The sequence below is a fragment of the Seriola dumerili genome, unplaced genomic scaffold (genome assembly GCF_002260705.1).
Source record: "Seriola dumerili isolate Sdu_G_001 unplaced genomic scaffold, Sdu_1.0 BDQW01000025.1, whole genome shotgun sequence".
In the NCBI taxonomy this organism is placed as follows: Eukaryota; Metazoa; Chordata; class Actinopteri; order Carangiformes; family Carangidae; genus Seriola; species Seriola dumerili.
In genome coordinates this window covers 22,512,040-22,526,460 of record NW_019174280.1, presented here as the reverse complement: position 1 = coordinate 22,526,460, position 14,421 = coordinate 22,512,040, and the positions used below count along the sequence as shown (strand labels likewise).

The 14,421-nt window shown below is 42.4% G+C and overlaps 1 protein-coding gene across 2 annotated transcripts; it reads left to right on the top strand.

Annotated features, from left to right (window-relative positions):
- Positions 1 to 1,338: 1,338 nt before the first annotated feature.
- On the top strand, positions 1,339 to 12,988 carry zc3h12d (zinc finger CCCH-type containing 12D). 2 transcript variants are annotated; one of them, XM_022737888.1, is made up of 6 exons: positions 1,339 to 1,776; positions 3,716 to 4,131; positions 7,790 to 7,929; positions 9,383 to 9,617; positions 9,752 to 9,858; positions 11,999 to 12,988. In XM_022737888.1, the coding sequence occupies exons 2-6, from the start codon at positions 3,737 to 3,739 to the stop codon at positions 12,913 to 12,915; spliced, it is 1,794 nt and encodes a 597-aa protein (XP_022593609.1). In that variant the 5' UTR covers positions 1,339 to 1,776; positions 3,716 to 3,736; the 3' UTR covers positions 12,916 to 12,988. The 2 variants fall into 2 exon arrangements, with proteins under 2 accessions (XP_022593609.1, XP_022593610.1); XM_022737889.1 differs by lacking the exon at positions 1,339 to 1,776 and having other exon boundaries at positions 2,843 to 4,131.
- Positions 12,989 to 14,421: the final 1,433 nt, after the last annotated feature.

Genomic DNA, 14,421 nt, shown 5'->3' with positions numbered 1-14,421 from the left:
TCATGTTTCACACTTTGAATTAGATCTCACCCTGTGGCTTTCTGAACAATATCAATATCAACAGATATTTCATATTATGATGCTAGGTTATGTTCTGTTTTATGTTGTCGCCATTATTTATAGCAATAAATGACTTGTTTCGTACCAAAATGTATGTTTTTTTGGGGGGGGGGTGTAATGGTTTGTAAAACAGCAACTTTGAACTCTCTTCTGAAACTCACAGTAATTAAATGATATTATAATATTACAGGCTTTGTTTTGCACCATTGTTGCTTGTTCTTTTTCTTTGCACTGGTGTTGTTTCTTCATTTTATTGTCATTGATTTTTTTCATAATGTGTACAGTTTGTCTTGCACTGGTTGTGTGTTCTTTGTTGGGTATTTTTTTTAGTGTCTACTCTATGTGCCCTTTAAATTGCCCCCTGTGAACAAATAAAGTTTATTGATTTGAAATGAACTGTGACATACGTTTAATGTTTTGTTTTATGTTGGTTTTCTGAAGCTGGAGATTTCCAACAGTTTAGATAGATGTTCATCTGTAAATATTTCATAGGGTTTATGCCTAAAATTAAAGTTTTCTGTTACGTTGTCATGGTGACCTGTGAAACAAACAGACCATCGTTATACCTCGACCTCTGTATAACACACTAATCAAACTAGAGACCATCACAGCGGCTGGTCGACACGTTGATGCTCCGACCGATGAGCACTCAGTCGTCATTACTACATGAGTACTCAGCATTCGCTGTCAGGCCACGCCCCTTTTTGATCTCAACCACACCTATAGAGTTCAGTGACTTGGAAGTTGTGACACAATCGAAATGATAACATCACAGACAGACAGAGATGCTCTCTGTGGTAGTTCCTGTTACAGTAGGAGTCAACTGTTGATGACACACAAACACAAGGTGACAAAAAACACCAGGCATATTTTTATCGTGGTGGAAAGTAGCAAATCGTCCATTATGGCAGATGTAAAGGAATAGTTTGACATTTTGGGAAATGCACTTTTTGCTTTCTGACAGACAGATGAAAAGGTCGTACCACTCTCATATCTCTTATAAAAAAACATAAGGCTACACCAGCAGCCTGTTAGCTTAGCTAGTATAGAGGCTAGCTAGGTGCTGACTAGCAGTGACAAAATCCAGCCTACCAGTTTTTATGGTGTAAGAAGGAAAAGTGGCAGTTTAAAGGCAGGTAATGTGCAGGAGTCTTCTTTGGTTTTAGGTTTGTTACCGTCAGACAGAGCCAGGCCAGCTGTTTCCAGCTGCTGCAGCTTCATATTTAACAGACAGATATGAGAATCTTATCAATCTTATCATCTAACTCTCTAATGGAAAGTAAATAAACATATTTCCCCAAATATTAAACTTTCACGCAAATTAAATGATATGACAGACACACAGATTTGAAATGACTCAATGACTAATAAAATTTCAACAGTCTGGAGCCTGTGTAGAGCTTGGCAGACTTCCTGGTGCTTTTCACTGTTTTGTCAGAGACATTCAGTCAGCATTTACTTCAACAAACCGCGGAGAGCTCAGAAAAGGGAAATAGTCCCACAGATCCTAGATCAGCTCTGACTACTGACAAGGAAGTAGCGATCATAAATATACAGAGTATTCTCTTCCTTGCTGTCAGAGAGAGTTCTGTTTCTAAGCAGCGAGTGCTCACTTCCTCCTGTGAGTAATAAGAGCTGCTTCACACTGCTTGTCAGAGACTGACTGAGAGAGAGAGAGAGAGGGACTCATGCTCGGGTTCACAGCTCGCTGAATGTGTAAGTACAAAGTAAGATAATTTCAGTCATGTGACAGTGTAGCTCTATTTGTGTTTAAATGTGAATCCTCAGCCGCAGCCCGTATAGATTCTTGTCTTGTTAAGACTTGTCATGTTTCAGACTGTGAGAGACGAGTAGGTGTCAGGGTCGAGACTGTGTGTTGACTGTGTGTTCAGCGCTGCAAAGAGCAAACGCTGTTGGAGGAGGTTTGGACATGTGAGACAAACAAGCAGAGATAATCATAGTCTTGGTTTTCTGAAAAAAGACGAGTCTGAGGAATAAATACGTAAATGAACTGAATGTCAACTCAGCAGCAGAGGATGTGGTTTGGTGCAGGTTGTAGCAAGTCTGTGCAGAGCCAAGCCCCTGTGCACAGGGAGGCTGTCTCAGTCAAAAACAATTTTAACTGTTGTGTATGTTTTCTGACGGGTTTGTTAGGATAAAAAAAGAAACTCTCACATGATTAACGTCACATCTTTGTTTCTTTTCCTCATTCTTCAAATGTCAAGCGGTTGTATCAAATGCAGGAGAAGGTAATCAGTCCGTCTATCAAGGAGCAAAAAGGCTGTAAAAGAAAAATGCTCCTTCATAGAATGATAGAAATGTTTTGTATGTAGAGTTTGTCAGAGTAGTTTCACACACTTGTGTTAAAGTTTTGCACAAATAGTGCAGCAGATAACTGCAATAATCTTTCAAATGTGGATATAAGCACCAAAATTGGGGCCATTCATTTGAAAAATCCCATCAGCCACTGATGGGATTTAGATTTAAAAATTTCTGGCATAGGAAACATATTTTACCACAGAATTTTACCCACAGGACGATTTTTTCGAATTTTCAAGTGGCTGACATGTTTTATCAAAAGAGTAATATAGAGTGAGCAGCTGTCCCCAGGAAATGTCCCTGTTTTTAATTTTTGTAATTAAAAACAGATGTCTAGCGTTTAGCTTGTTTTGGCTGACAGAGGGGGCTGGCTGCTATCTATAGCAGCTTCAGAAAGTGAAGCTAAAATCATCCAAATAGGTTATCCAATCAGATTTTTCTTTTTTTGTTGGTCTCTAGGCAGAGAAAGGGTTAGCTGGCTCACTCATTGGTTAGGAGTTCATAACTGGGCAGTACACTAACAAAAACAAACATACTCCAAACAAACTTCCCAACTGCTTCAAAGGTATGGAGTTGTCATTTTATCAGTCATCACTTACCATTGTCCAAATACATGAATGTCCCCCTTTTTTATTTCTTAGGTAAAAACATCGGATATTTTAATGATATATTGGCTGCCGAACTGGAAATGTCTCCAGTTTTCATTTCAGATATCTGGTCACCTTAGAGTAATAACCAAGCAGGATTTGTGCCGAGTTTAGTACTTGTATCCACATTTGAAAGATTTCCCTGAACTACACAGCTGCTGCGCTTTAAGAATAGTTTTACTTGTGGGAGGGAAAAGTGGAAAAAGTTGGTTTGAGTCATTCAACAGTTTTCACCCTCAAGTGCATCAGTGTGATCTCTTTTTTGGCCCATGAAGTTCAGGGGGTTTCCAGAAAGTGCAATAAAACATGTGTGGAATGGGGAGAGGCTCATAACATTAATACCCACTCTCACATTCACATCAGTTCCATTCATTCATGTTTGTTTTGGTCGGTGACACTGGTGGTAAAATTAGACCAGAGATCAGTGAAGACCCTCAGCTTCCTCCTTTGGTGTGTATGTGTGACAGGGGCTTTCTTAACCAGCGTGACGTCAGCCGCTGTTTGCGCTTGCGTTGGCAGTCATGAGGTTGTGGTGAGCAGAGCAGATTCTATCAGTGAGCGCCAAACCACAACGATTTGTCCGAAAACCCCTGTGAGACCGCAGCTGTGCTTCCGGTGTTTACAGCGACAGAGGTTGACTCTGCCTCCGTCCCCTCTCTGACACCTGTCAACTATTCCAAAACATACAGGCTGTCACCGTGGAGATACCGATGAGCCGGAATAAGGAGGCGGAGAGGATTCCCCACACATACAGTCCTGAGACGACGGAGGAGAGGGAACACACTCGCTCTCAGTCAGCATCCACAATGGACCGCCAGCAGCAGCAGCACGCCAAAGTGGAGCGGTTTCTCAAGCTAGGATACTCGCACAGTGACATCCTGAGGGTGCTGGACAGCCTCCGCCACGACGCCCAGACCAATGACATCCTGGAGGAGCTGATAAAGACCTGCCACACTCAAAAGTGGGACAAAAGTGTCCCAAACAGCCCCAAGCTGGTGCCCAGAGGCTGCAGCCCCAGTCCCAGTCAGCCCAGACCTGGACCAGACAGAGAGCCAACTGCAGGCTTCAGACCAGTGGTTATAGATGGAAGCAATGTGGCCATGAGGTGAGTGCAGTCTGCATCTGTCAGTGTCACAAGGAAAAGTATTTGTTGGTGCATTTATATAATTATAACTGACGCTTTAATATGTTAGCAGCATTTTAACTCTTTTAACTAATTGTAACTACTTCATTTATTGTTGGATGATTTAATCTATCCTGATGCATCATGATTTAAAAGTTGATCATGTTTTTTAAAACTTTTTTTTAAAATGTTTTTTACAGAACACACAATACAGTGCCTGACATAAGATCTTATACACCAATAAAACACTAATTAAAAAAAAAATTAAAATTAAAATAAATAAATAGAGACATTTGTCAAAGGGAGGCATTAGCAGCACATCAGTGTCCGTTATAGAGGAATATTACAATGACATTATAACCAAGTTAATCATGTTTTGTTTTTTAAAATCTTAATCTGCAAAGTAACTGTAGCTCTCAGACGTAATGTTGAATACAATATATGCAGAAGGATAAAATGGAGCTAATCGAGTAAAGTACATTAACCTTAAAATTGTCTTTGTCAACAGCTCTTGTGAAAACATATTCAGTTACTTTCCACCTGTCTGAAAATATTTAACATCATGGAAATAAAAAAAAGCTGATACTTACAGAGAGAAATAACACTATAACTATTTTTTCATTGTCTGCATTTGTGTCAAATCCTGTTTCAGTTCACAGATGTGATCACTTCCTCTTTAAAGATGTGGGAAGTGAAAACGTGATGTGCGGCTTTATTCTTCTTTTTATGTCCGCTTCACGTTGCCTGAAGGACAAAACAGCACGTTCATTTCAATTCTGACATCAGAGCTGAGCTGCTGACGCTCATGCAGCGTGACTTACCTCTGCTTCATGTGACCTCATTGTTGTCAGCTTTACCTGCCCTGAATTGGGTAACGAGGAAGTTCTTAGTCAAAATCTGCTCAAACAAATACCTTGTGTGTAGGTAGGAGGAGGGCATGATATCAAAGGAGAAAACAAAGGAGATGTTTTCATCGTGCATATTTCTGTAAGACCATAATTGGTGAATTGTTGAAAGAGGAAGAGGGTTGAAAACTATTTACTGTCACACCTCTGTGAACTTATGGCTTGATGCTCGTCCGATTTCTAACTTTTCATTAGGTTTTCAGGCTCTTAAAGCAGCACTCCAGTGGTTTCAGCGCGGCACCTCCACATGACAGATTTTAAAGAGGTCAAAAATAAGGTCAGACTTGAAGCAGCAGATTTCCACACTTGAATCCTATATTTCCCATAATGCAGCTCAGTATCATCTACTGCTAGACCCTCCGTGCTCAGTAACCCCATGTATTTTTAACCTTGCCACCCACAGTGTGTACCGCAGGATTTCTTATATAAATATGTAGTTTCCAGGCTCAAACCAAGATTACACAGACAATCTCACTTCTGTAATTTCCTCACACTTTAGCACTAAACTGTTTTCAGATAGCACTCAACATATTGAGACCAATACATTGACTTTGGTGTCATCCAATGATTGTTACATCCCACACACATGTATCAGTTACATTTTAGTTACTGTGCAGAATGAGGCTTTGCATCCAAATCATTTAAGATCATAAGATATGAAACGATGTGATATCTTAAAGCTGAACTGATCCATATATTTTTATATCAGGCCTAATAATAGGTAAAATGGCTGTGTGTAATGTTAAAGGTGTCTCCACAGACATTCCCCCAGGATTCACTGTTGGACTTATGTTCATCAGGTGGTCAGCTAGAAACCACGAGTCCTCCAACCTGAACAACCACGCAGGTCAACCCTCTGATACGACCCATAAGAGTGTCTCCCGAAATAGCAGGCGTAGCCTACTGGACCTCGGTTGTCATGGTTACAGTAATAAACAGTCAGACTGTACCAACAAACAGCGTACCTACCTTCGTCGCCATGGTTAGTGTGATAAGGGTCACGGTTAGGTTTAGGAAAAGATTGTGATTTGTGTTGAAATTAGTATTTCCTCGACATCAGACGGCCTTTGTTGTCATGGTTACAATATAAACAGATAGTTTCCCACTGCAATGCAAAATGTTATGTTGATCACATCAGCTTTATAATATATATAATAATACATCAGTGTTGTGAGTACAGCTGCCTGCTTTAAACTATATGAAGTGGATCATGCACAGAACAATCACAATGAATACTTTTATTCATAGGCAGATATAACATTTTAAGTATTTTACTGCTAATGTATTTTAAATTTTGATATCTTTATGACTGCAGGACAGTTACTTCCACTGGATGGTTTGTTTACATTATGGTGCTGCTCGATGTATTTCTGGTAGAGCAGCACCATAACCAGTTTGGGTTTTGTTTAACACAGGGACACTTTCAACCAACGAAATATGAGCCAGCTGCAAAAGTGCTAAACATGCAACTCAATAACTGCATGGATTCAACTTTGGAGGAGCTGCAAGTATAAATTATCCAGGAAATACCATTCAAAGTCAACGTTATCACCCCCCAGTGAAGTTATGCAGATAGACACTTTTACTCAGAATCCATAAACTATATCTCATGCCAGGCCTTGTCTCTCATACCTGTTGTATGCAAAATGTCTCACCACTTCCTGCTTACTGAAAGAAGGGGAACCCCCACACACACATGCGCACACGCAGACACACACACGCAGACACACACACACACACACACACACACACACACACGTGTTCTTCTTCCTGCAAGCAAAACAATCCAGTTTACATCTTCTGTAGCACTTGAGTTAATCCTTGTCATGTGAGTGTTATGGCAGGTTTGGGTTTCAGATCACAGCTGTTCTGAACTCACTGAATGACCAAAAGAGAAACGTCCAGATATCTTAATATAAAAGAACCGTTTTATGGTGTTCCCATTTTTAAGACATATACTCTGCAAAATGAATCAAAATCTTTGGTAAAAAAAAAAAAAAAGTTTAAATGCAGGAATCATCAAAGTTATTATTTTATTAGGAAACTTTTATGAGTTTGCTGATATTTTTGCTGAAATGAATTTGTTTAGTAAAATTCACCTTCTACCTTGTTAAACTGTATGATTAGACACCTGCATCGTTCATATGGGAAAATTGTGGTTGAACTTATTACAAAAAATGACATTTCCTTGCCAGAAATGGCGGCCATCTTGAATTTTTGAACGTCTAATGTCTTTCATCAAAAGAGTAATACCCAAGGCTGCTTGGTCTGACCCTTAAACCTGTGTGGTGTTTGTGTGTCTGTTACCTGAACCTGCTGCCAAACTCAATGACTTTTATTCTGTGTGAGAACAATTTGGAGGCAAATACATGAGACTTTACTTACTTTCGCAATTTGCAAATGTCAACACTGTTCTGTAAAACACAGTAAATTACAGTAAAATGTTATTTTTTTCAGTGGTATGATTAACCGGAGTCACCTCTCCAGACAAAGTGCACGTGAACGGTCTCAGTTATGTGCCAAGTTACTCATCTCTGAACTTTTGCAATTGTGTTTTACACAACTCTGAGCTACAGGCCTTGCAACACCATCCACTTCCCGAAAAACAGAGATGTGCTTGTGTGTGTGTGTGTGTGTGTGTGTGTGTGTGTGTGTATATAATGTGCACAGAAACACAAAAGAAGAAGTTGTTTTCCTTTTTTTTTTTGTTGACTCTGGCTTCTGTGTCTTTGTAGCCATGGCGATAAGAAGGTGTTTTCGTGCCAGGGCCTCCAGCTGGCAGTGAACTGGTTCTGGGACAAAGGACTGCGCGACATCACGGTGTTCGTTCCCCTGTGGAGGAAGGAACAGCCGCGTCCAGACGCACCCATGACAGGTAAGCTCACCTGAATGAGCTGCACCTGCTCGTTCTGACAGTGTGAGGTCAGTCAGAGGGAAACGGCACCACTGAAGTTATTTTTGTTGTTGCGGTGTGTGGTTTGCACATGTCTTCCTTTCAGGCTGACCTCACCCAACTGTCGAGTCACATTGTATTTTAACATGGCTGCAGGTGGTTGATGGACAAGGAAGGAAGTTGTGCCAAACAACAAACACAATAACCCTCATACTGTATTTCAGTCACAGCCAATCAGAATAAACAAGCGCTGTAACCTTTTCTAGACGCTTTATGGTAAAAACTTATGAGTCAATGAAAATCCATGACCTCATTCATTCATGTTGGATTCCAGCTTCATAATTAAAGCTTGTGGAGCAGCTTCAGGTTTTCATCTGTTTCATCTGTGTACAGGTGAACGAGTCATAACACGTCTAGACTATTTCATACATCCAGCCGACAGACAGCAACATTAGTTTCCTGTTATATATTTATATCCTTTCCACTTACTGGCTGCTAAATTCTTCATGTTTTTAATGTAGGAAAATTTCAGTTTCACTGCTCTGTATCAGGAAGTTCAGGTCAACGCTATTGATTCAACCTCCTGTGTGAAGCTCCCACAGAATCTGTACCACCTTTAAAAGCAGGTGCACTTCCTGGGGAAAAAGTTCTGCGGGAAATGAAACATTTTAAAACTGAGAAAAACAGCAGATTCATTTGAATAAACCGAGGAAAAAGTAAAAGCCACAACACTGAGTGTCTGTCATACAACGTGTTGAAACAGCGCCTACATTTACTGGAAATATCTGAACCAGGATTTCTCATCAGCAAAACGGGCAACAAGGAAATGATAAAATAAGGTGGTGTTTGTAACTGTCCTGGCTTGTTAAAGTTCCCATCCCTCTGCCCGGCTGTCGTCCTCATCCTGTTTGGCAGCTGTAGCCAGCTCGGAGCGACAGCAGCCAGTTGTCTTCAACTTAAAACAAGTATCAAACAGCCCATGGAAACGTCTCAACCAACTGAAATCCAGTTTGTTCTTCATGTTGGATCATGTCGGATAAAAATAGCTTCTGTCCTAAAAGCAGTATGAGTGCAGCTCCGCTTCTTTTATGATCATGCTGTAAAACTCTAAGATAAAGATAAAGCTGATAACATGCAGCTCACCTGCCTCCATAAATGTCAGTTTATCATCAAGGACATTTTCATTCATCATATGAATTCAGCATTAATGTCAGGGTTTGAATTATTGGTCTAAACAGAACCATAACAGTTTAATAAGGCTGTGGGCAGCACAAGCATCAACGTATTTGTGACTTGTCAACTACATAAATCTCCTCATCACACACTCTCCACACACTCCTAAACAACATATTTGCTGTTGCAGTTTAGTCGTACAGAAACATCCGGGGTTGGAAATAAACAACGATAAACAGATGTGTTCTCGTGTGTCTCCTAGATCAGCACATTCTCCATCAGCTGGAGAGGAGGAAGATCCTGGTGTACACGCCGTCCCGCTGCGTGAACGGTAAGAGGGTGGTGTGCTACGATGACCGTTACATCGTCAAGCTGGCCTGCGACTCGGACGGCATCATCGTGTCCAACGACAACTACCGCGACCTCCAGACGGAGAATCCGCAGTGGAAGAAGTTCATCGAAGACAGGCTGCTCATGTACAGCTTCGCCAACGACAAGTAAGACTGGTGGCGGTCTAAGGGTCGGGGTGCACAGGCAACGTGAAATGAAAAAAAGGGGAGGGTGGAGGGGGGTAACATCATGCATTGCACTGATGTCACTGGATCCTAACTGTGTCTCTGCGCTGGTGCAGGTTCATGCCTCCGGACGATCCTCTGGGCAGAAACGGTCCCACCATTGATGATTTTCTGAGGAAGAAGCCGTGGACCCCAGACAACAAGCTGCAGCACTGTCCCTACGGTTGGTTCACATTTCACTTTCTACAAAACAACAGCGAGCTCTGCTCACGTTACACTTCCTTGTTCTCTCCTATGGGAACAGTAGGAACCTGGATAATAAGAGCCATCTTCAGAAATACAGAGGGTGTGACAAAACCAGTAAAAACAAATGTTACAAACTGCTTCACAGAACATAAAACTAGAATCACCTCCTCGCGGTTGTTTCCATGGTCACAGTCTCTCCCTCCTGAGTTACGGTGTTGAATAATGACCAGAAGTGTTTGTTACAGAACATTATGATGTCACAGTGAAGTTTACCTTTGACCTTTTAGTTATAAAATGTCATCACTTCATTTTATCCTTAGAAACATTTCAGTTAAATAGTGAGATAGTTAGTGAATGAATTTGTGAGGTAAAGCCTAAAACGTGTCTCCTCTGGGCGTTCCTGATATATCATTCACAACAACGTGAGATCAACGTCATCTTGAACTTTGACCTTTGTCTACCAAAATCTAATCGGCTCATCCATGAGCCCTAGTGAATATTTATGCCAAATTTGAAGAAAATCCCTCAAGGTGTTTCTGAGTTATTGTGTCCATAGCTACGTACAGACAGGGTGGTGCAGGCCGGCAGGTGTAGAACTGGTTTCAATGAGCAAACAACACTGATGACTCAGCAGGATGATAAGTGACTGTCTTCAAATAGTTGATTAGGGATGTGTCAACTATGGGAATGGAAACATTTGTACACCTCAACAAATATGACGCAAACCACACATATGCTTAGTTGGTTCTTTGCACTTTAAGCTTTTATCATTAGACTTCCTCCAGACATGTTTTAAACTCCCACATAAAAACTGAGTCTGAAGATCGTCTCATACTTCCTGATTGAGAAACCTGGATCAGGTCATGTGCCCCACCCACCGCCTGATTGCTCCAGGTGTACAGGTGAAAGAGCAGAGAGTATCATAATGGTTAGAGGAGGAAACATCAGAGAGACTCAGCCACATGTTTGAGCCTCAGTCAGACCCAGACTCAGAGGAGGAACCAGAACCTAGCAGACGGATCAGAATATTTAGCACAGTTAGCGTCTTCCAGAAAAATTAGCATAGTTAGCATCTTTTCAGAGCTGTTAGTGTAGTTAGCATGTTGTTTGTTAGCTTGTAACAGGCAGTGGCTGACACAGTGTTAGCAGTGCTAATGCTACATCTCTCTCTCTCTGTACTGACAAGGTTTAAGGTGTAGTTAGCACCAGCCCCCTGCACACATTGACAGGATTGGTTCCTTAGGTTTGTGACGTATGAAACCCTGGCTGTCTGAACGTTAACACACACAGTTTTCTTCATGTTTATGTCGTCAGTGCTTCTCTCCGCTCCAAACTTAGCGTGGCTAACCGCTCTGAGAAGCGCAGGAAACAAATTGACCGCAGTGTATTTTCTAAGATTATCCAACTGGTTTTTAGAAATAAAACATTTCACAAGACTGAAACATTCTCAACACATAGAGGAAGTATAAAGTCCCCGAACATCTCACCAGGGTGGAGTTTCAAGAGTTTAAAAAGACATGTGAAGCAGAAGCAGTGAGGAAATCTCTGTCCTCGCCTCACTTCTGTGTCAAGTGAAATCTGCCTGAACTGAAACTGTGATTTCAACACAACATGATCTGTTTTAGATGTTTTTTTTTTTTTTATGAATGTCACCTCACTGAAGCCTGTGAGTGGGGCTGAGAAACACAGACACCGTGGGAACCAGGGAGCAGGATCACTAAAAATAAAAAAAATAATCCCTGCTGCAGTTTCCTTGTGTACCCAGCGGTCACAGCTGATGTGTTTGTAAAGCTGAGTGTGTTGACAGCAGTGCAGGCGTGAGAGGGTGCAGGTTACACAAATGTGGCGCACATGTTTGGCCGCTCCCTCACGTCAAAAGCAGCCGGCTGAGGTGTTTCAGGCATCTGATGGATGATGCGTCCTGGGCGCCTCCCTTTGGGGGTTTTTCCGGTCATGTCTGACTGGGAGGAGACGCCGGGGTGGACCCAGAACTCACTGGAGGGATTAGATATCCCATCTGGCCTGGGAACTCCTCAGGATCCCCCAGGAGGAAGATAATGGATGTATGGATGGGTGTTTCAAAGGCCTGTAAATAACCTCTTATTTATATATTTCAGGAAAGAAGTGCACCTATGGAGTGAAGTGCAAGTTCTACCACCCAGAACGGGCCAACCAATCCCAGCTGTCTGTGGCAGACGAGCTGAGGGCGCTCAGAGACAGAGCCAAGAACTTCTCGCCCACGCCCAGCCTGCAGGACACACCGCACCCTCTGTACCAGCCGGAGCTCAGGTACACCTCGTCCACCCCTCCCCCTCTGAGCATCGAGGACCAGTCACACAGGGCATCACCCAGCGAGCAGTTCCTCTACCAGAGAGACTCCTGCAGCCCGAGGAGCCAGCCCAACACCAACCTGCACCACTGTCCCAGCCCGGACGTGGACGAGGCCTTCAGCTCCATGGAGAGCTCCATGTCCAGGCTCTACATCCAAGACTCGCCCTACAGCTTGGAGCCCCCTCCCCACAGTTACAGCAGCGGGGTGGCCAGCTACAGCCTGAGCCACGACGACTACTCCCTCTCAGGGTCGTTCAGCGGCGGCACGCAGAGTCGTCCCTGTCTGAGCAGAGGAGGTTACTACTCCCATCAAAACTGCCAGTGCAGGTGTGGCCACCAGCAGACCAGGATATCGCCCCCCCACCACCACCCAGCGTGGGCCTCCTGCCCGGCTCTGCCTCCACACAACGGCGAGTATCCCAGCCACGGTTCCAAGAAGCAGTACTTCAGACAGGTCTCCAACAGACAGACCTACAGCTTACCCAGGGACCCGTGGGTGCAGGGCGGCCACCCGGACACCAGCCTGAACGGCCGGGCCGAGAGCCCCCCCAGCGAGCAGAGGAAGGCCCTGAGGAGCCAGCTGAGCACCCTGTTCCCCCAGAGCGTGGTGGAGCAGGTGATGAACGTTTACCCAGACGTGTCAGACATGTCCCAGCTGATGTCTCTCATCCAGGACCACAGGACCAGCCACATGTCCTTCTGATGCCAAGCTCACAGCAGATCACAAAACGTCTCCTGTTCTTAAAGTGACTGGATTTATATTCTTATGAATTCTACTAACTCAAACTCCGTCCCAAACCCATCTTTACTCCAAGCATTAAAAGGCGACTCGATTGGATGGAGTCATGAAAATGTAGCAGACTGAATGCTCTCTCTTTATCCCAGTGTAAAAGTGCAATGCACTACCTCCGTACATGCTACTTATTGTAGCACTGATGAATGTCTTAAAGCAGCATGTGTTGTTTGTCTCATGTTGCCTCAAAATGAGGAATGATATCCTCTTTACTTCTGTAAAGAAAGTCATTGACTATTTTTGATGCAGTGTTTCGTTATTTTTTTTTTTATTTCTGTGCCTGTGAAATAAAAGCACTGACGTCACTCTGGGAGTTTGTCTGTGATTAACGCACAAAGTCGACTTCATGGAGGGAAATAAGGGTGACCCTGAGAGCTTCAGAAAACACATGTGAACAGATAAAACACAAACAAACACAGAAAACATCACTCTCAGAATTAAGGCAAAAGAAAAAAGTGATGAAGCCGCTGGGACGCACCTGTTGTTCAGTGCTTTTAACTCCAGAAGTCACAATTAAGCGTTGAACAAGTGCCTAACCCAAACCCTGGCAAACATTTCAAACTAAATAAACCTTTATTTCTAAACCTTCAAACACTGACTTCAGATCAGATCTAGTGAAGAATCTTCTGCCTCATCTTTATCTGTCTCTCTTGTTAGGACACCGACAGGTTCCAACATGGCTGACAGTAGAGGAGTCGGCTAGGATTAGTTTTTCTCCTGTGATGAACACAGTGTGTGGGCTATCATATTTTCAAAATAAAATAAAATTCATTCCACTAAGAAGCTCTGCTTCAAAGTAAAAGTATTTCATAGAAATGTAGTGGAGTCAAAAGTACAGTATTTGTCTTTAAGTGTAATGGAGGAAAAAATATAATAATTACTGTCCACCTCTGGTACCAACTACTGTAAGTACATATAAAAAGTGAGAAAAGGAAAATTATATAATAAACCTAGAGAGTAAATAAGGGGGAAATTTTATAAGAAAATAAAAAAGGAAAGTAAAAGAAATTTGGGCGGGGAGGGAGGGAAGTTTGTACAGAGCTGAAGCAATCTGTGAATTTTTTGAAAGAAAATGCAGAGGTGGTTTTTAGAGAATATTAGTTACACACCTCAGTGGTAAAGATCTGATGACATCATCTCGGGTTTATATTCTTCAACTTCACATGAGCAGTTAAATACTTCATTAATCCTTAAAGAAATGATCATCCACCTGTCTGTAGTCCTGAACCAGCTGCATAAAGATTTACAGCACGTGACGACGCGCTGCCTCTACTGAGATCTGTGTTGCTGTCTGCTGCCACCTAGTGGAGAATCTGAGGGGAAGCATCACAAAGACACCGAGAACATTCAGAATAGATTCTTTTTTTTATTATTTTTACAAATAACTTATCTGTTACAAAGACAGTTTACCCAGCT